General features: G+C 45.1%; 1 protein-coding gene across 1 annotated transcript in view; it reads left to right on the top strand.

The window, feature by feature from the left end:
• Window positions 1-22,949, top strand: part of UNC5D (unc-5 netrin receptor D) — a 1,369,357-nt gene that overhangs the window by 690,734 nt on the left and 655,674 nt on the right. The window contains exon 5 of the mRNA XM_078666140.1: window positions 8,988-9,091. Within this exon, the coding sequence (XP_078522266.1) occupies window positions 8,988-9,091 (104 nt within the window). The remainder of the gene's footprint in view (window positions 1-8,987; window positions 9,092-22,949) is intronic.

Below are 22,949 nucleotides of genomic sequence, written 5' to 3'. Positions count from 1 at the left end.
GCCGACGACCTCACACCACTGAAGAACCCTCCCAGCAAACCCAGAAGCAAGAAGGCCCCCTGGTTCACCGACGAACTCAAGGACTCCAAAAAGACCTGCCGCACCCTCGAGAAAGCCTGGCTCCTCGACCAGACCACCGACAACATGGCCGCCCTCAAACACGCGACCCGCAAGCACCACCAGCTCATCCGCACCACCAAGAAGAAGGCACTGAAGGACCGACTGGACAACAACGCCCACGACAGCAAGGAACTCTTCAGCATCGTCAAGGAGTTCTCCAACCCCAGCACCGGCAACAACGACATCACCCCTTCACAAGACCTCTGCAACTCCCTCGCCTCGTTCTTCCACCGCAAGATTGCCGACATCCACAACAGCTTCGGCACACCTTCCCCTCACCCAACCGCCGAACCAGGGCACCCCACCACGTCCCCCCGCACCTGGACCGCAGTGACCACCGAAGACACAGCCCGCACGATGAACACCATCCACTCCGGATCTCCGACTGCCCCCTGCCCCCACCACGTCTTCAACAAGGCCGACACTACCATCGCACCCCAGCTCTGAGACGTCATCAACACCTCCTTCGACACCGCCACCTTCCCAGAAAGCTGGAAGCATGCCGAGCTCAGCGCTCTACTAAAGAAACCAACAGCAGACCCCACCGACCTCAAAAACTACCGCACCATCTCGCTCCTCCCGTTTCCTGCCAAAGTCATCGAGAAGATCGCCAACAGACAGCTGGTCGCCTTCCTCGAGACTAATGGATCCCTCGACCCCTCGCAGTCCGGTTTCAGAGCCAACCACAGCACAGAGACCGCCCTGATCGCAGCCACCGACGACATCCGAGCCCTTCTCGACAACTGGGAAACAACGGAGCGTTCGACACTGTCTGTCACCGCACCCTAGTCCAACGCCTCGGCAACACCGGCATCCAAGAGAAGGCATTAAAGTGGATCATCTCGTTCCTCGCGGGAAGAACACAGAGAGTCCGCCTCCCCCCGTTTCGCTCCGAGGCCACCGAAGTCATCTGCGGCGTCCCGCAAGGATCATCGCTCAGCCCCACCCTCTTCAACGTCTACATGAGACCTCTCGCAGCCATCGCACGCCAACACAACCTCAACATCATCTCTTACGCCGACGACACCCAGCTGATCCTTTCCCTCACCAGAGACCCCGCCACCACCAGAACCAGCCTCCACAAAGGGATGAAAGACGTCGCGGAGTGGATGAAGAACAGCCGCTTGAAACTGAACTCGGACAAGACGGAGGTCCTCGTCCTTGGACCATCAACCTCCGCCTGGGACGACTCCTGGTTGCCCCCAGCCCTGGGCACCGCCCCCAAGCCGACAGACCACGCACGCAACCTGGGCTTCATCCTGGACTCCTCCCTCTCGATGACCAGACAAGTCAACGCCGTCTCCTCTTCATGCTTTCACACCCTCCGCATGCTCCGCAAGATCTTCCGATGGATCCCGATCGAAACCAGGAAGACGGTCACCCAGGCCCTCGTCACCAGCCGGCTGGACCACGGAAACACCCTCTACGCCGGAACCACAGCCAAGCTACAGAAAAGACTACAGTGCATCCAGAACGCTTCCGCCTGACTCATCCTGGACATCCCTCGACGCAGCCACATCTCCGGCCACCTGAGGAACCTGCACTGGCTCCCCGTCAACAAGAGGATCACGTTCAGGCTCCTAACCCACGCACACAAATCTCTCCACAACTTGGGCCCCAAGTACCTCAACGACCGCCTGACCTTCCACACGCCCACCCGCCAGCTACGTTCCACCAGCCTCGCCCTCGCCGCATTACCACGTATCCGGAGAGCCACCGCTGGAGGCAGATCCTTCTCCTACCTGGCGTCCAAGACATGGAACTCCCTCCCCACCCACCTTCAGCTGACCCAGGACCACCTCACCTTCAGGAGACAACTCAAGACCTGGCTGTTCGAGCAGTAGCAGCCCCCCCTCCCCCAAGCGCCTTGAGACCCTTCCGGGTGAGTAGCGCGCTATACAAGTGTTGTGATTGATTGATTGATGTGCTCCAGTTGAACCCAGGAGTGCTTGATTGAATTATTGAATACAAACTATTCCACACCTCAGATGTTTGGATTACCCCAGCTCCTAGAACTGTAGACAAATGCTGGGTTAATTTAACTGTTCTCTAGAAATCTTCCTATATTTTACAGATTAAACTAAAATAAGTTCCAGCCTCATGTATGTTCCTCAAATGCTTCCTGAGGTGCTCTGAGAAGAGCCTTGCTCTAGACTGACCAGTCTCTTTTTACATTAGATTGAGGTTTGTATTTCTATTTCTGTTTCTTGCTTCTTCTTTTCTTCTTAATATCATATTAATGTGTCAAATTCTTCTTAAGTTGAATGAGTGCTATAAATTGTGTGTGTGTGTATATATGTATACATATATTCATGTTTCCAAAGCTCTGCCAATGCTGGCAAACACTATTGACGTGTGCTCCGCTCTTGAGGGTGGACTCATGGTAGCATTCTCATAGCACCCCAAACAGAAGTGCGGGCACTCACTGGGTCATTTCAACAATTACTTTTGATCTTCCTCCAAGCAAATGTGTTTCTGCATAACTGCCTTTCTCAACGTTGGTCATGTAAAATACATCCCACTGTCAATGCAATTAAATTCACCAAATTGCTCCCCCATTGGGTAACAAAATATGGACATAGAAGAAGGATTGTGAAATTATAATTGTATACTAAATTTACAATGGCCATTATGGCATGTAGATATTGATCAAAGCTGAGTGTCACAAAAGCACATGTTAAAAAACAGCCTTGTCATGAATGAACTAATAACCAAGACCGGAAATATTTCCTGCATTATTATTGACATGCCCATGGGAATATATTCAGTTCTCCTTCTCTAATTAAACTCTTAGTGGGCTGCCAGTAGTCACCAAGGGAGAAGTTCTTTATTGTTGCACAGGCACGACTTACTATCCTGCACACCAATAGAGAATTCTTTCACTGTAGTATGGGCGCCACTTTAAATCCTACGCGCCCGTTCTAGTTTGCATGTTTCTTCAAGTGAAATTCAAATTATTGAGTTTCCCGTTGTCTACTGCAGATCATGAAATATGGAAATTCGTTGACAAATGATAGCAGGGTTTTAGCCCAGTGACTTACACATCCTTGAATTGATCAGTAATGGATTGATTAATTCTGTGGCGGATGAGGGGAAATTCAATAATTTGAATTTTGGTGGTCGCCAATAGGTAGTTATAGGTAGGACCTAGTTTGCATAGGAAAAGCATTTTTTGACTTGGCTTTAACTTTGGCGTAGTTTGACCAATCTTAATGAATTTGTCCCCCAAAAGTGTCAAGGTAGATTCTGGTTGTCATAGAAAGGTTGAGAGGGATCCGTGCAGTAGGGACCAAGAATTTGAGGCATGATATAAGGGTGCGTATGTAATGTTAATTCCCATAGGAACCTTTAGCCACACCTACAGCCACTGCCACTGAACGGACTTACACCAGGTTTGACAGGGAAGTAGATGTTGGTTCAAGGAGGTGCCATTTGCTTATTTGGTGTAAATCCATTCAGTAGTTTTTGAGAAATGTAAGTTTAAAATCATAGTGATACCTCTAGTCACGAAGTCTCCGTGAACAAAAGGAGCTAGTGCAGGGAAATGCACTGCTCTGATTGGCTGCCAACACTTCAACCAGGAAGTATTGGCAGCCATTTTAAGACTTGGCTTCAAGCCAAGTTCCCCAAAAAAGTAAAAATAAAGAAAAGGGGGCAGTTTAGGAATACCCTGATCCCCAAGTCATGGTCTTGGAGACCACCTGGGACCCCGTCACAGCATAAAACCATTTAAAAAAAAAAGAAGAATTGCAGCAAATCTGCGATATTTGCAAATTCACAGCAAAAATGTTTTTTTTAAAAGCAAGCGCAGGCTCCCACACTTGCTTTAAAATAACCCCCAGTTGGGCCAGGTCCAGGGGCATATGATTAATATAAGAGAGGGGCTCACGGGACCGTCCTCCATGGGCTTAACAGAGCCCCAGGGACCGCCACCTCTCCGGGCCATGGAAACAATATAAGGGGGCCTTGCAGAACCCCATGCCTTGGGGACCACGACCTCCCCGGAGCTGTAACAATGACAATGAGGGGGCCCGCTCTGCCCCCCCCAGCTCCTGGAACAACCACCTCCCAGGGGCACTTTTGCTTAGCCCACAATAGCAGATTCGGTCCACTTCATGGAAGCAAGAACATTAAAGATGCTCTATCTTCCATGAAGCGGAGCAGAATTGTTTACAGCTCCAGCTGTTCAAAAGCAATAACTGCTCCTGCAGGAGGCGGGGAGCTGGCAGGGACTGTGGGGGCCTTGAGGCTCCCCCACGGTCCCCAATGAGCTGGCCATGCCCCAGGGAGGGGGTCCCTGGGGCAATAACGGCTTGGGGAGGGGGCCACACTGGCACCCTCCTGATTTAAAACAAAAACTTCCCTGGAGGATGGGGTCCCCGGGGCCGAAATAGTCATGGGAAGTGGGGCAGTGCAACCCCCTCCCAAGTGAAAAGTAAATAAAAATAAAGGCTGGGCCCCAGGAGATGGGGCTCGGGTCGAAATTGTCTAGGGAAGGGGGCCACGTGGCCCCCTTTCCCAAAAAACAAAAGCTGCAACTCGCGGAAGGCCCACCCCCTTTCTCCACTACCCTGAAAATGGGCCTCCTGGCAAGCTTCTGGTTGTGGGAGAAGTTGCCTTGGCTGCTGAGGGCCTCAGGACTAAAGTTGACTTTTCCCCCCAAGCAGTAGTGCACCTGGAAGTGACCGTCCTGACGCTCTCAGCAGCGGTTGCTCCCCTCGCTCCCAGCTCTCTTTTGGTATCGTTGGGCTGCGCTCTTTGCTCAGATCTGCTCTTCAAAACCTGCTAGCTTCTGCCTGCCATAGCGCTGTAGAGAGATTAGCATTGTCGAAGTATTAGAAATATTTAGAGCGCCTTAATTGATTGAAGCACTGTGTTTTCATTTGCATTTCATTTGTCCCAGCTGTAGCGCTATCTGTGTTGCTTTTTCTGGATAGTGCATTGCTTGCTTTGTGCCTCGATAATTGTAGCGCTTTAAGCACACATTGCCTATGCTCTTTAACTCGTCTTTGTGCCCCAGCCTGTCTCTAGTTTCGCTTTTGTGGCCATTTTTGTTGTTGTTTGTGCCTCGGAGCCCGTCCTCTACAGCCCGGCCCCGCCTCCCAGCTGACCCTCCCTCGCCCCTCCCCCCTCCACTTCTCCACTTATGACAGATGCATTCACGCGCAGCGGTCGCGCCCCATGCGCGCCGAAGGTGCGCCAAAGGTAAGCCCGTCTACGCCCGTCCGCGCCTGGACTGCGCCCAGCGCCAGACCCCCTGGTCCCCGCAAAACCCACTTCACCCGTATAACGTATAACACCGCTACCCTCTTTGCCCTTAACCCCGGACACACACCACAATGCTGCGAAGCTGCCCCAGGACACACCCATGGACCCTTCGCCTGCCACTCCTGCAAATTCGCCTGCATCAGGACCCACACCAATTCCACCAACTCCAAACACAGCTCCGACTCTAACCACCTGAAGTGCATCCTGCTGAACACCCACTCTGTACACAGACACGCCACTGAACTCTGGGACCTACTCGACTCTGCATCGCCGGACGTCGCCTTCCTTACAGAAACCTGGATGAACGCATCATCAGCGCCCGACATCGCCATAGCCATCCCTGGCGCTTACAAGATCATCCAAAAAGACCGCACCAACCAAACAGGAGGAGGCATCGCCATCGTCCATAAGAACACCATCCGAGTCACGACCAGCTCCGACGATAACCTCGCTACCGCAGAACACCTTCACTTCCAGATCCACACCGACCCCAGGACCACACTTAGAGGCACCCTCATCTACAGACCACCAGGAACTCGCACAAAATTCAACGAAGACATCACGGACTTCATCAGCCCACACGCCCTTCCCTCCGAGGAATACATTCTACTGGGAGACCTCAACTTCCATCTGGAAAATAAATACGACACCAACACCACCACCCTCCTGGACAACTTGGCCAATCTCGAACTCAAACAACTTGTCGACACCCCCACCCACCTCGCCGGTCACACGCTCGACCCTATCTTCACCTCCAGTAAACACATCTCCTTCGATCACACCGCAGCTCTCCATTGGACGGACCACAGCTGCGTCCACTTCAGCTACAAAAAGACCTCGACCCACAACCCCCCACAACCTATCCCTCGAAGAAACTGGAACAAAATCACCACCGACCAACTCTTCACATCGCTTAACCAAAACCCTCCTACTATATCATCGGACCCAAACCAAGCTGCCACCAAACTCACACAATGGATCACCCACAGCGCTGACGAATTAGCACCCCTGAAAAACCACCAGATCAAACAAGGTACCAAAAAGGCCCCCTGGTTCAACGATGACCTTAAAAAATCCAAGAAGTTATGTCGTACTCTCGAGAAAACCTGGAGAAAAAACCCAACCACTGACAACCTGACCACCTTCAAGGACGCCACACGCAAACACCACCAATTGATCCGATCGACCAAGAAATCAGCATTCAAGGATCGACTCGACAACAATGCCCACAACAGCAAGGAACTATTGAACATCGTCAAAGAATTTACCAACCCCACCACCGGCACAAACGACATCACTCCCTCCCAAGACCTCTGCGACTCATTATCCTCTTTCTTCCATAACAAAATCGCCGACATACATAACAGCTTTGAAAACCAGTCCAAAGAGCAGGCCACTCCACCCACCCCCGAACCAAAACAGCACCCTCACAACATTTGCACCTGGAACCCAATCACTACTGAAGACACCATCCGCCTGATGAACTCCATCCATTCAGGATCACCAACCGACCCATGTCCCCACCACATTTTCAACAAAGCAGACTCCATCATCGCACCCCATCTCCGTGATGTCATCAATTGTTCCTTCAACTCCGCTACCTTCCCAGAAAGCTGGAAACACGCCGAACTCAGCGCCCTTCTGAAGAAACCCACAGCAGACCCCTCTGAGCTTAAGAACTACCGCCCCATCTCACTCCTCCCATTCCCTGCCAAAGTCATTGAGAAAGCCGTCAATAGTCAGCTCCCCACCTTCCTTGAATCCAACAATTCCCTCGACCCCTCACAGTCCGGCTTCCGAGCCAAACACAGCACCGAAACCGACCTCATCGCAGCTACAGATGACATCCGAACGCTACTGGACAACGGAGAAACAGTTGCCCTCATCTTACTCGACCTCTCCGCCGCCTTCGAAACAGTCTGTCACAGCACCCTCATACAACGACTCAGCAACATCGGTATACAAGGAAAAGCTTTGGACTGGATCATCTCATTCCTCGCCGGAAGAACCCAAAGAGTCCGCCTCCCCCCATTCAAATCAGAGACCACCGAAGTCATCTGCGGCGTACTACAAGGATCATCACTCAGTCCCACCCTCTTCAACGTTTACATGAGTCCCCTCGCACCCATCGCGCGTCAACACAACCTCAACATCATCTCCTACGCAGACGACACCCAGCTGATCCTCTCCCTCACCAAAGACCCAAACACAGCTAAAACCAATCTACACGAAGGAATGAAAGAAGTAGCCGAATGGATGAAGAACAGCCGTTTAAAACTAAACTCAGACAAAACGGAAGTCCTCATCTTAGGATCATCCCCCTCCGCCTGGGACGACTCATGGTGGCCACCGGCCTTGGGTAAAGCGCCCAGACCCACAGACCACGCACGCAACCTGGGTTTCATCCTAGACTCCTCCCTCTCGATGACCAGACAAGTCAACGCCGTCTCATCTTCATGCTTCAACGTCCTTCGCATGCTCAAAAAAATCTTCAGTTGGATCCCCACCGAAACAAGAAAGACAGTCACCCACGCACTGGTCACTAGCCGACTGGATTATGGAAACACCCTCTACGCCGGAACCACAGCCAAACTACAGAAAAAACTCCAACGCATCCAAAACGCCTTAGCCAGACTCATATTGAACATCCCCCGTCAAGCTCACATTTCCGGTCACCTGAAAGACCTCCACTGGCTCCCAGTCAACAAGAGAATAACGTTCCGTCTCCTCACCCACGCACACAAAGCCCTCTACGACCAAGGACCCGAATGCCACAATACACGACTGTCCTTCTACACACCACACCCACCCGCCAAGTACATTATACTTTTCATTTTCTCAAGACATTTCTTTTTATTTCTTTTTTTTTTGTAGAAGAACTTTTTTTAAAATATTTATTTCATTCTTTATCTGTATCAAAAAGGTACTTATTTTCTCATTTTGCCACATTCCATCATAAAATATCTCAGAAAAAATGCATAATTTAAATCGAATACACTGTAAGAAGCAAAAACAAGGGTGTTTTTTGTAGATTGTTTTTGAGGGATCAAATTTAATTCTAACTTTAAAAACTCATAACTCCAATTCCCATTTTTGGATTTATTTTGTTCTGGCTTCATTTTGTTCATTAGAATATTCTCTATTATAATAAAATAGAGGGGGATCTTTACGGTCTTGTGTTTTCAATTTATTTGAACTGTTTTTGTACTTCTACATGTTTTACACGTTTTTAAGTTAAGCCTGCCTGCTATGTGCCATAGCTATGAGGGGTTGAACTCAGGTTCAAATTACTGAAACCTTTACTAGACTTAAAAGAATAGTGACATTATTACTTGTGGTGGACTATCATTAACTCCAATAATCCACATTCTCACACTGATGCAAAAACAAAATCCATTATTAATCATTTGAAAATGGTGTGTCAGATTTCTCATTCAGAATCTTCTAATGTGTGTTATTCCATAGGTTTGGGAAAAGGCAAGCTCTGGTGCATAGCATGTTTGATTGTCTTTAACTGAGCCCAACCGTGCTTGGCAAAATAATTTTACTGTGAGATCTTGTATTGCTCTGATGTAAAATGTGCATGTATTTTATTCCAGACTTAAGGAAGAACTTTGAACAAGACCCACAAGGAAAGGAAGTTCCCATTGAAGGGATGATTGTTCTGCATTGCCGCCCTCCAGAGGGTGTGCCAACTGCTGAGGTAGGAACATTGCAGCTCTGTCAAAAACAGAGGGTCCTGCACTGACCCATTTACTGAACTTCTAATGACTATCCGGTGCACTGACACGATTGCCGATTTTGAAAAAAGAAATTGTGTTAACTTTGTTGGGGGCATATGCTGTCTCGTGGGTGGCACTCGCCAAGACCTCTGCAAGATTATATTGAGAGAATAGAAAGTAAGATTAAAATCACAAGTACAATTTCAATATAGCACTGGATCTATGGTAGAATGCTGCTCGAATTCTAGAAGATCAATGTATTTATTTATACAGTTTTGTTCAGCGTTGTAATGTCACCTGAGTCACTTTCAAGGGTGGTCTCGGACATTTTCCTCACCTTTTTCCATTGAAGTTAAAAATATGACCCAGAATCTTGCTCGGGAATATGTTAGTAGAGGAAGAGAGGCTTTTATTAAGAATAAGAACCAATTTCACTTGAAATTTGTTAATTTCCCTTTCTTTGTGTCATTAAGAAATACTGAGTTAATTTTCCTTTAGACATGTTGCAGGGAGGAAAAAAAATAATAGTGCAGCTCAAAGGGATTGGCAAATTTTAAATTTGCTTTTTCAATAAGATGACAAAAGTATATAATTCATTTCAAAATATTGAATCTGTGAGTGTAATTTTTCCCAGTTCCATAAAATATTTGCACTGTGATTCACATTGCATACTACATTCAATTTAATTTACTGATAACACACAAATGATAGGCAATCAATGACTGTAATTAATGGTTAAAGTGCAGTTATACTCGGAATCGAGCATGCTCTCTTCTTAAACAGCTCAATGGAATAAACAAACAGATACATTTTGGTCGGAGCACATCAGGTTCACAGTAAAAGAACATCCTGTTACTAAGAAGAGCACTGCAAGGAAGGTGTCTTGTGGTGTGTGAGTTAAGAATTTGCCAACAGGTCGTTTTTGGCTCACCTCATGACATGAGAGAATTACTCTTTCTGCTTGAAGTCTTCTCATGAGTACCATGAGGAGAATAGAACCCCCCAAAAGTGATTGGCCTTTATTAAGCATCAGATACAGTCCTTTCAGTTTCAAGAAACTCAAAGTAAATGAATCTTGACAGAAGCGTGCTCCCCCTCACAGATTAGCTACTTCTCATTAAAGCATGCAAAGACAGAGGTAGATTTAGTCACATAGACAACTATGCTACACATGTAACTGACACTAACCTCTATTCTTGCCAGTTTATCAGTACCACTGACAAGTCGATAAATCTTTCGATTTACCGATAACCAAGTCAGTTTCTGGATCTGAGGTGACAAAAATGTGTTGTACAGAAAAGTTTGAATCAAATGTAACTTCTGATTCTCACACTCCTTAGTATTCTAATATTTTGGCTTGTCTCTTCCATTACCTACAGTGTCTAACTATATGTAAATCTATTTTGAAAAGTCGTTCGAAATTGTTAAATTTTGGGGCAGAATATTTGGTGGTATGCAAAATGATGTGAAACTTGGTTTGCCAGTATCTCGAGTAAAAATTCATGCCAAAAATTACCTAGTGTAAAAAGAAAATCCTAAATCATTAGCAAAAAAACAATGGATCAGGGAGAACATGTCTCTCAGGCAGGACTTTTTCCATGAACAAGTCTCCTGTGGCTGAAAATTATGTGCAAGCAGCACAAGTCAAAATTTCAAGGAATTTAGTGAATTTACTTTAACACAAAATTCACAAAGTTTGCTGATGTAATCACATTTTCACCCAAACCTAGCCTTTGCTTGATCCAATTTGGACAGTATAGCTCAAAGTGCTTCCCTCCATTACCTTTAAACTGTAACATAAGCAACCCAAACTGTGTTCCTCATTATGTTTTCCATTGGAGAGATGCTGCTTTTACCTTTGGGCCACACTCTGTCCACTTAAAGCATAAAAGAATCTGCGGCAAATTATGAATAAACATGGCAGTTTAAAAAAGATGCGGGTTGGAAGGAAATGTTTCATTTAAAAACCTTTTTTAAAATACACTAACGAAATGCAAGTCTCATCTGATCAAGAAGTTTGAGATTTGTTGAATGGATGATATGTTTGTTTTAGGGGCCTTTAATGGCCTCTTCAAGATGTTATGTTATTTAAAAAAATATTTGTAGACCGCACGTTCACCATACGGTTTAATGGTACTTTGTAAAGAGAGGTGTCCAGCTGCTCATTAGATCTTTCATTCAAATGCCTGAGAAAACAACCAAGTTTTTAAATGTCTCCTACAATGAGAGTAGCAAGTAGAAGATCTGATGTTAAAAGGAAGTGAATGCCAAAAGCGAGGGACCAATTTCGCGAAATGGTATCCACCATGTCTTTACTGTTTAAAGGTGGGGATGGCCAACAGGATCTGGTGGGATGACCTAAGGGCCCGGATAAGAGGGAGTGGAATGTTGGGCAGCGTTTTACTTTAGAGCACAATATTTCCAGTCCTAGAAGAGAGAGGCAAACCGATTACTGCAACTGAAGCACTGACTTTGTTCCTAGTTACATTTTTCAACGTTTGTTCATTGCCAATTTCTCTTGATTGGGGTAATTTTCGATGTAGATGAAAATAATTGAAACTAGTTTAAATTGATTTAAGCACAAAAGACTAAATCGCATCTAAAGGAAGGAAAAAATAAGAGAGCTTTTATGTTTTTTTACCCGTCCATCTGCGTTTGTTATCGAAATTTTGAGAGTTCAGCTACTAAACATGATAAAATCATACATTGTGTGAATGAGGACTATTTCTGTGAGTGTCACAAAGTTGCTGCATACACTTAACGGAGGAAATTGTTCGCACGTACAAGCTGTATACAAATCCAAATATTTTTACAATAATTCAATAACTATCCATTTGACGATCAATTGTGCATAACATTTAGGGATCAAAGTCTTTTGTTTAGCTACAGCCTTCATTTCATAGAGATGCAGATCTCAATGCCAAAGCAGTCCTCAAAGAAAAGAACATTCCACGAATAGCATCTAAACAAAGCACAATAGAGGACATTTGACTGAACCCATTGTGCCCTTGAGTGGGAGTACATTGTACATAGCAGCGTTAATTGAGAGCATCGAGATCAGGGTGCATTAGCAAATCCACACAAAGCCTGACTTTGGTAAACAGCAGAGCTCTCAGTGATGCTTAGATGTATGCCCTTGACTGTTCCTATTCCATTTAGGAGACACAAATGCACAGTGCGCATACCAAAGAAAAGACAACTTCAGATTATATCAAGGTACAGCATTTTTCTTCACCTTTTTTGGTTTTTAGTGTGATATTTTTGGTTTACTATTAGCTTATGTATCAACTTTTGTAGAGCTCTCATCTTCTTCAGGCATGGCCATGGGTTTTTAGAAACTTCCAAAAGTCAGACTGTCTAATTGCAGGAAGAACTGTTTTAGGACTACGTGCAAACTGAAACCCGCCGATGTCCATCAATTGTTTAGGTGGGTAGGGGCTCTGAGGTCCCATCAGAAACATCTATGAAGCTACCAATTATGTCAGCAATTTTAGCAGACAAAATAGCCTTGCCAATGAAAGGCTCTGTGCTTAATGCAAAGCAACTTAAACTGCATGTAGCAACTTCCTATACTCCACCAGTTCAACCACCACACATTAAGAAAAGTTCATCATCAAAAAGTAAGAGTGGGATGGTGGTTTTAACCGTGGACTGACTTTGGGCATCAGTTCAGTACCACGGACAGCGGCAGTGGGGGAAGGGATGCATTATCTGAAATTATGCAGCTCTGTCGATGCTGATGCATAAGCACTCAGCTCCAGAATATATCTGAGATGCTGACTTTGTATGGGGAAGATTTTATCTGGGAAGGGTTTCTAATCATTTGGCATAGGGTGCATGGCCCTTGAGACTTTGTTTAATTCCAGCATGTTAAGTTTTTTTGTCAAACTATTGATATACTAATATTCAATTTTCTTGCAATTTCGACAACTCTTATAGGTTTGCAGTGATTCATTTTCTTACACCTAAACAATTAGCTTGCTTGTAAATGAGGGGATGTGTTAGGCATGGGTCTATGTCCAGCTTTCTTCTTGTAATTCTTACTTACATCAGCTTGTCTTGAGTTGGGATTAGGGAGTTTGCCTGTAATTGGCATGTTTCGGTGTGTTTGTGATGTGCTGGCGTAAAAAAGGAGCAGACTATTCCTCCCTTTCTCAAACTTTATCTTCAAGGTTGTGACTAAAGTTTCATTTGAAAGAAGAAAGTTGAACTCCCCTTGTTGCATTGCCTCTTTCTCTATTATGGGCACTACCCTGACCAAGAGGAATTGTGAGTCCCTGATTTGTACTCCGAGTTGCGTATGATAAGCATTGATCTACTGTTCCGATTACTCTAACATTATGCTGGGATTTCAGTGGCTATACACACACACATGCACACATAAACATACTAAGTTACAACTGAATGATCCAGGTTTAAGTGGAGCAGTAAAGTGTAGGAATGTGCACTGGTAATCCTTAATTTGATAAGAGGTGTGGGGAACACAAATATTGTCATGTGAAATCATGTTCCACCTTCAGCAAAAAGAAAAAATATACATACATACTTTTTCGAAATCAGATGCTTTACAACAGAGAGACTACAGATATGGGGCTAAAGAGACACAGGCAAAGTATTTGACTATGATACTTTTACAAGTCTAAGTAATAAACTAACATGAAGCTTAAAGTATGACTAGGAGTATTGCTGTTAATCTCTGTAATCCATAGGCATATACTATAGCATCTAGAGCGGCGGTACTCAAAGTACGGCCCACGGGCCATTTGCGGCCCGCCAGGCCATTCCATGCGGCCCCCATGGAAATCAGCAGGCACAGAAATGGCATAATTTCTGCCTATTGTAATTACTCAGGACCACATTTGCCCGGAAAAGCATAAAAGTGGCATGCGATGACAAACAGTGTCTCGCAGGCTCACCCATAGCCCCCCCCGCCCTCACCTCCGTCTCTGGCTTCACTTAGCACCTTGGCTGTGCTACTTGTACATACTACTCACAGACAGTGGGGTCTCTTCAATATCTCAATTGGTGCCACTAAACCAGAGCTGTCTCTGTAGTTAAATTTATGTTTTGAAGGCCCCTGATTAGGGTTTCCGACGAGCCCGGACTTTCCTTCCTCATGGTCTCAGAGCAGAATAAATCAAATGAGTATACAGCAAAGTCTTCACATGGATCCGTGAGCTGCACCTAGCCGTTTGTTTCATGCATGGCTTCACTTTAGGTAAATGGGATGCTACAGGCTCTCGGTTCACAACTGTGGTGCTACGGAAAGTTTACAGGTGAAATTGGGAGAGATGCAGTTTATACACAGTTATATGCCTCGGAAGCAGCCCAGCAGAATAATTGTGTACAAATCCCAGCTTCCCCACTTTAATAAATTGTATGATTCTGAGTGAAACATTTATGTGCCTGTGTTGTGGAAAATGTTTCTAACGTTTTTTACAGGCAATTCAGCTTGCTTTGTGCATTTCTTTAGAAAGTATGTTACTTTTTAGTCATCCAACACTACCAGTCTGAGTCGTTGCACAGATGTAGCATCAGGTCTGTTATGCTGCAGAATTGATCAGAAAAGTTATTGGTTGTGGCACACATTAGGTAGAGTCAGAGCTGAGGGGATAGGGGCACAGTGTGTACATAGAGATGAATGGGCAGAGGCAGAATAAGACGGCAGAGGTAAAGGGAAGGGACAGAGAAAGGAAAAACAGAGGTACTGGCAGACTTTGTATGAGTAAAGCATACAAGCAGAATGAGGAGCGCAGTGAGGAGGTATAGAAAGGTGAGGAGACAACATAAGAGAGCAAGGGAGTAGGAGCAATGTCAAATATGAGCGCAGAGTAATGATATTGCAGGTAATGAGGAGTGTGAGGGGGCAGGAGCAGAGTAAGCAGAAATAGAGAAAAGCACCCAGCCAAAATGGATACTCAATGGTCCTCCAAGGGATCCAGTTTTGCTACAGAAGGAACAACATTACCAGGTATCAGAGCCAGAGATTCAACTCATATTTTTTATTGATTTTTATGCACATATTTATAAAAACGCATTCAGGGTTTAAATATTCAAGAGTTTATAAAAACAATCAATGTGATATTTCATATCAAGTCAGGAGGGAAACATCATCATACAGTTCAGTGTTCCAGGTACTCCGGGGCACTTTAGGGGGGTTCAACAGACACTCACACCTTCAAGGGATCATTCAGACTCATACACATTCAGACCGTTCAACCAGGTGAATTTCACAAAGCCTGCAACAAATAGGTGGACTTATGGTTGCATGGACAGGGGTGCAATAGTGGGAGGGAAAATTATATGGTATAATGTTGCCGTCCTTGGTGGTAGCGCCGACGCGCGTTTCGGTGTAAGGCACCTTCGTCAGGGCAGACGGATGTAGTCGGGGAGGGGAACACACAAGCTTAAATTTAAACATACTTTCTTGTATTAGGTTGTTCAAAAGGTTTCGTACATTTGTATCTACATATTTATCAACATGATTGTTCTACATACAATTTATTAGTTTAGATAATACATTTGAAAACATAAGATGTTGTGGCTCTAATACCAGTAATAACTCCTAAGATACAGCCTCCCATGATCGGGGACTAGAGGCCAAACAAGGGATAAAGGCCTAGGTGAAGACAGAAAATATAACTATCCAGGTTCATTCAGTCATGCATTCTTGAACATCTATTAGTACATTCATTTTGATTCTTACAATTGCACCTCAGGTAGAGTAAGGACAGGACGAGTGGCTGCTTTACATGTAAGGCTTATATTGTCAAGGATATGGGCGAGGAAATAGTGAGGGGTACAACACAGTAATGGAAGCCTCATTACCAAGTAAATGGTCTTTTTAAAGACCTGTGAAGTACTCGGGTGCGGCTGTGTGTGTGCCCGGGAAGCTGGGGTGAGGTGACAGAGGGTGACCGAAGGAGGGAGGGAGACAGAGAGACAGAGACAGACAGAGGGAGACAGAGACAGACAGAGGGAGACAGAGAGAGAGGGAGACAGAGGGAGGGAGACAGAGGGAAGGAGACAGAGGGAGGGAGACAGAGGGAGGGAGACAGAGGGAGGGAGACAGAGGGAGGGAGACAGAGGGAGGGAGACAGAGGGAGGGAGACAGAGGGAGAGAGACAGAGGGAGAGAGACAGAGGGAGAGAGACAGAGGGAGAGAGACAGAGGGAGAGAGACAGAGGGAGAGAGACAGAGGGAGAGAGAGGTAGGGAGACAGAGGGACGGAGACAGAGGGAGGCAGAGAGTGAGACAGAGGGCGAAAGACAGAGGGAGACAGACAGAGGGTGGGAGACAGAAAGAGGGAGGAGGGTGACAGAGGGAGGGAGACAGATAGAGGGAGGGAGACAGATAGAGGAAGACAGACAGAGGGAGACAGAGGGAGGGAGGGAGACAGAGAGAGAGGGAAACAGAGGGAGACAGAGAGAAGGAGACAGAGGCAGAGGGAGACAGAGGGAGGAGACAGAGGCAGAGGGAGACAGAGGGAGGAGACAGAGGGAGGAGACAGAGGGAGGGAGACAGAGGAAGGAACACAGGGACAGACAGAGGGAGACAGAGAGAGGGAGACAGTGAGAGAGGGAGACAGATAGAGAGACAGAGGGAGACAGAGAGAGAGAGAGAGGGAGCGAGAGAGGGAGAGAGAGAGAGAATGGGAGGGAGACAGCGAGAGGGAGGGAGACTGAGTGAGAGAGAAGGAGGGAGACAGAGAGATAGAGACAGGTAGAGGCAGAGATAGGGACACGGGCTGACAGATAGAGACAGAGAGGGAGACAGAGGGAGGGAGACAGGGACAGGCAGAGACAGGGACAGACAGATAGAGGCAGAGACTGAGAGACAGCGAGGCAGAGAGAGAGAGACGGAGAAGAAGACGGAGGGAGACAAAGGGAGAGAGATGGAGAGGGAAGGAGAGGGAGGGAGAGAGAGAGAGGGAGGGAGAGGGGGGGAGACAGAGGGAGGCAGAGGGAGACAGTTGGAGGGAGTCGGGAGACAGGGGGAGGGAGTCAGGGAGACAGAGACAGACAGAGGAAGGGAGACAGAGGGAGACAGACAGAGAGAGGGAGGGCCAGATAGAGATAGGGAGGGAGACAGAGAGAGGGAGGGAGACAGAGAGAGGGAGGGAGAGAGAAAGAAGTGTGTATGCCGAGTCTGGTGGCGCAGTGGACGAAGGCGTCCGCTGCAGGGGCCTGTGTTCAACCTCTTGGTCACAGTTTTTTTTGCTCTAGCCCTGCCCCCTTCCCCCACCGACCCCGCCCCACCGGTGCGGCCCTCGGCCACAAACCACACTGTAAATTTGGCACCCGAGAGAAAGTTTGTGAGTACCCATGATCTAGAGGCTTGCAACCGCTATTCAAATCGGGTCCAAATATTTTAGCATCAATCTGTATGTGCACAAAAATTAGCAAATAAATGTGGTCATTCTCTGTTTCCATGTTAATCTCTGTCCGATCCACCGTTTCCCATCGTAAATCGTCACAACAGAATATTTATTCATTATCCAATCTTTATTGCCTCGTGTACTTAAAAAAACACACACACATTCCTTTCGCACCTGCCTCTTGTGAATTCTTTACCTCGTCTCCTCAGAACTCCGTTGCTTTTAAATAATATTATATTTTTTTAATTCATATACCGCTGTTTAAATTATGTACAGCACATTCAACATAACTGTTGTTTCAATGCAACACAAGAAGTCAAATAAAGTTAATGTGCATAGATTTGAATAATCTGTATTTTCTTGATTTGAAACTGTGCCTCACTATTTAGAGTTAAAGCACAGCTTTTTCTGTAAGCACGCTGATTTTGGCACTATGTGGCCATATTGAACAGTTTCTGCCCCGAATGGCCTTTATGCATGCCCTCAATACAGATTCTATGCACATCACTTTCAATTATGCGGTACAAAAAAACAATCTGAAATGATTCATTAAAACGTGTCAATTCAGTAGACAGTGTGTTCAGTTTAAGAGACAAAAACGTTCATAAACCATGACACGTTCATTTATTTTATTTTATAGATAAAAGTGTAAAATTCCCCATAATAACCGCAACTCGCTTAGGCTACTGAAGTTGTAAAGCGTCATTTCGGTTCATAAAGCAAATTAATCACGGCGAGACAGAAAGCTTTGTATTCTAAACCTTCATATAAATCTAGACCGAATTGTTAAATGTTTCTCAATTTAGGAGGTGACGCCTACACATAGAAGGGACAAAAGTTCTCCTCTAACTCCGCTTTATGTGAGGACAGCGAAAATAGAGTGTTTTTTTTTCTTCTTAAGTGGAATCTAATGTTCGGGCATTTGTAAGAAGTTTTTACTTGCATTAAGCTGAGTTCGAATTGACACCGATAAGTTAATATTAATTGAAGCCATCTTACTGAAAGAACAAGGTCATACTATTTTTTAAAAAAATCTTTATATAATGGAGATTAAAATAGATCAACCTCATTATTGTTAGGCTAATGCATTACAATAATTTTACCATTGGTCTCACTGTGGAATAATATGTGGTTTGTAGACAAATTGAATACCACATTAGGAAAAATATGTGTGAATGTCTGCAGATATATTTTTTAGAATGAGCAAGGGCAGAAAGCACAAAGCAACTGGCATCCACAGAAATTCAAGACCGCCTCTCTTACCAGAGGGCCATTTAAAATAATGGGTGTGTAGCATTTTACCACACCTTCCCAAAACAAAGGAGCCATCGTTGCTGTTTCTAGCGGAAATTGGCTGTTTCTAGCCATAGATCGATACCCAGAATTGCCTTAATGTGGAACAGGCCCTACTGTGAGGTTGAACCCTTAAAACTGCCTGTTCTCTATAGACATAGTAGGTAAATCATTCTTGAGAAGGGCTTGAAGTTTTTGAATTAAGTTCTGGAGAAACTTTAACCCACATTCCGGAGCTATGAAGAGAAATGAGATAACAAGTCTGCTTCTGAAAACTGGCCTGTCCGCAGGAGCGGCCGCTAATACTGTGAAGTGGTGAGGCAGGGGGAGGGGGAACACAAAATAGACAGATTCAAAACATAAATTATAAAGCACGTACCTGTTCTGATGGCCGCTGTCTTCCTCCCGATCCACGCCCCCTTGTGTAAATGTAAATGTCTCCACCCAGTTGTATAACACAGCTAGGTTGAGAAAGGGTAAGTGCGCATGGCGGTTTGGCCGGCCCTCTGGGGCCAAACCATCATGCGCACTTAAAAGTGCCTACCACTCCCCCTCCTCCCTGGTCTGGTGCTTGCTGTAGCGTCACTGTGGCTGTCCCCGTCCCTCCCTCGGCTGGCAGGCAGCCTGCGGAACACAAAATAAAATGATAACAGAAATGTTTTATTATCATTTTATTTATGTCCTAGCCTCTTTTGACTTTCAGCAGGGGAGGCAACGCTCCTCCGCCATAACGGAGGAGCCGCTACTGCCTATCTGTTGCACGTGGCAGTGGGTGAAATCAGGTGTCAGCACGTAGAATGCAGTTGATAAACAGTGTAAGAAAGTACAAACATTTTGAGCAGCAATGGGACAGGTAGTTTGAAAATTTTTACACTAAAATGGCGTTAATTGTGGGGCAGCCAGGGTAAAGCTGCAGACTATGCATATGGTGAATTAGGGTTAAGAATGCCCTGACTGGCTTACTATTCACTAGGGCCAGATGTATCAGTGTTTTACCCATTCTCTCTCTACAGGAAAATGTGTTTATATAGAAGGCCCTAGGTCTCCATTACTTCATATAAATCTTCTGAAATCAGGTACCATATCACAGCAATGTTTCACTGGCACAACATACATTACAAATACATTTGCTGCATTTTTTATACCTGTATAATAATACAACATTAAGCAAACTGAACTTCCTCCAGTCCTATCACAAAAATGTTTTCCACCAGTTAATAACGGATGAAAACATAAGGAACCATACACGACCCACATATTGCTGGAAAATCGATCAGCGTTTGTAGTGAATCACTGAGTTTTCACAAATAAATATAAAAGGAAGAATAAACTTTTATATTTAAATGCAAAGCAAATAGAATGTTCACTATTTCAAACTGTTTTCCAGAAACACAGTGCCATGCTTCATTTTGTTGAAGAAGAGGACATTTATTTTGCCAGTCTTATAATGTAAACATCAAAAATAGTGTACATTTTGTTAGCTAAAAGTTTCCCCTGATGCAGACATCACACGTTCTATACTCCCAAACAGCATAAGTTCATAGACATGGCACCCTGAATACATCAAAGCAAATGGGATGCAACACCTAAGCTCACATCTTTTGCCTTGCGAACCCCCGCCCATCACGATGCATACCCACACCCCTTTTCAATGTATCTCCTCAGACTTTATGCAGAGACTGGATTCCGTTATCATTTTTTGCAGTTCTGCAAGTTTTGGTTACTTAAAGTGAGCCAAAAGATGACAACTTGCAATGAGGTTGCGCCTGTACTGGATTTGGGAAACATGGAAAGACATTGTTAAATTATTTCATGGCATGGACAGTGGCGGCCGGCACAGGTAAAATCGATTGGGAGGTGGGGTGAGGCGGGGGGCGAAAGGGAAAGTTGACAGATGACGGGGTAGGTAAAATTAAATTAAAAAATAAATAAAACCATTTACCTTGCACTCATTGGGCATTAGAGGAAACTGAGGATATGTAGGCAGTGGAAGGATGTTACTTGAGCAGTTTGCTACCTGGCGTAAAGTGCTTTAAAGCTTCGGCAAGAGTAATAAGCGCCATGGAAATGCAATTACGATACAATACAAGAAGTCACTCTGTTGAATCTCCGTAGTGTGAAAGTGAGTAGAAATTACTCATTTCTCTGTGCAAAGTATGGAAAACTAGCATTGTATCTTACTGAATTGCTACTCTGCGGAACATGGTGTCAAAGCAAGTTGATAATATGGCCATTTAATGGAAAATACAACTGTCCTGATTCACAAATATTTTGCTTTGAATTTCTCTAGTGGCACTAATGTCTCATCTGGAATCCCAGGCCTAAGCCAGGAGCAATCCTGGCTTACTCTTAAAATCAGGCACTAATATATCATACTAGCAGCATTTAAGTTCTCGATACCTCCCACACATGGTATCAAATGACTCCCCCCCCCCCCCCTTGTGACTCCTACCCCCTTTCTCCTCTTCGACACATCAGGACACTTGTTGAGATGTGTACACCTTGTAATTTCATCTGCTTCTTCTCATCCGGCGTTATACTACGAATATTGCCTCTACATCACATGCGCTTGTTATATCCTGGGCCTTACATTTATTGTTATTTATGTATTTTAATATCAACAATTGTATGTGCCACAAATATGTAAACATCAAGCAATTGTCAGTTGTTTTATTTTTTTTTGTTCTCCCTCCTCATTTACTCTGTATTGCTTCTCATGAAAACACTAGTAAAGCTTCTTGAACAAAACAAAAATAAGGCATAAGCCAGGTGTACTACAGGTCACACCTATTCACAGGTGTTGCCCGTGCAGGTAAGAGCAGTGGGGCTGGGATGGGGGGGATTCGACAGACGACTCGAGAGACAGTTAAATAATTAATTAATTTTCCCTCGTCGTTGTCTGTCGAAATCCCCCACACCCAGCCTCACCGCTCTTACCTTCACGGGCTGCTGCGGCCTATTCATCTCCTTCTACCTAGGCAAGTTCTTTGTGAATTTGGTCCATTATCTTTACACCACCTCACAATCCTTCTACTCTAGTATCTTCCTTTGCTACAATGTCACTTATCTGTGACGGCCTTGTGCCATTCCGGTGCCTTACAAATGTCAGGGTATAACAAAGCCTGCTTCCCATCCAGATCGTCATAATACAGATTGCCTACAGAATCACAAAATGTCTCACAATGCAAATCAATTTAGTAGAATCTATTCATGCTAGGAAGGCTGAAAACCTCTTAAGTCAGTGCACCTGCATTGTGCACACAATACCAAGGAAAAGAGTTAGTTATTTTTCAGATATAAGTTACAAGAAAAGCTTGGCATGCAGATCTTCCTCATTGTGCCTTCCAAGCATGCGGAGTAACAACAAGTAGGTCATTAAACTGAGAAAAAGTTTTTTTTTTAAATGGGATCATATCCATAATGGGTTTTCAGAAATTGAAAAAGGAGTTTTCTGTCCAAGGCTGTTTGAGTTGATTGATTTCTTTGCACAACAACCAAACGTGATATGGAATATCAAGAAGGCAGGCCTTGTATTGTACTATGCATCCCCACAAGGATCGCGCTGCGCATTAACAAAAAAATTTACACATCGCATTGTTCCACAATCCAGCTCTTTCTGATTGTATCTGATTTGAAAAAGGGTCCGCACTAGCAACTAGCAAGCGTGTTCACACTCTCCAAGGATAAGGCCTCCTAGTGCATCTGCCCAGCGGCATGACAGGCTGAGAATTGGTGGTTCCTGTGAAAGTCCTACAAGGATGACATGCTGATAATAAGGTTTCATCTTTTCTAGGCTGGAAAGGTCAAAGGTTGACTTCACCTTTCTGATTTCAGCACTGTAGTCTGCAGGCTACATAGTTGTGACAGCTTTGTGAGCCGAGCTGTCTCTCCCGCGTTTTGAAGACATGAGGTTGACCACTGCGGGTAAGAGGCGAGCAGGTAGGTGAGTGACAGATCAATTGGCAAATTTACCCAGCACAAGCTCTCCAAGAATGTGAAAATTATTAGGACAAATTGGAAAGTCAGTTTCTGAACATTGCCTTCTGCCGCCTTCTGTATATGCTGTAGGATTTCCTCAGCAGGATCTGATGAATTGAGGTCGTAGTCCAGTAATAGTGGAGACATCCTGAACTAGTCACTAATGGCTGAACAGGTGAACAGTGGGCATC

Source organism: Lissotriton helveticus, chromosome 11, assembly GCF_964261635.1.
Source record: "Lissotriton helveticus chromosome 11, aLisHel1.1, whole genome shotgun sequence".
Lineage (NCBI taxonomy): Eukaryota > Metazoa > Chordata > Amphibia > Caudata > Salamandridae > Lissotriton > Lissotriton helveticus.
The sequence above is the reverse complement of the archived record's forward strand: the minus strand, read 5'-3'. Positions and strand labels throughout refer to the sequence as shown.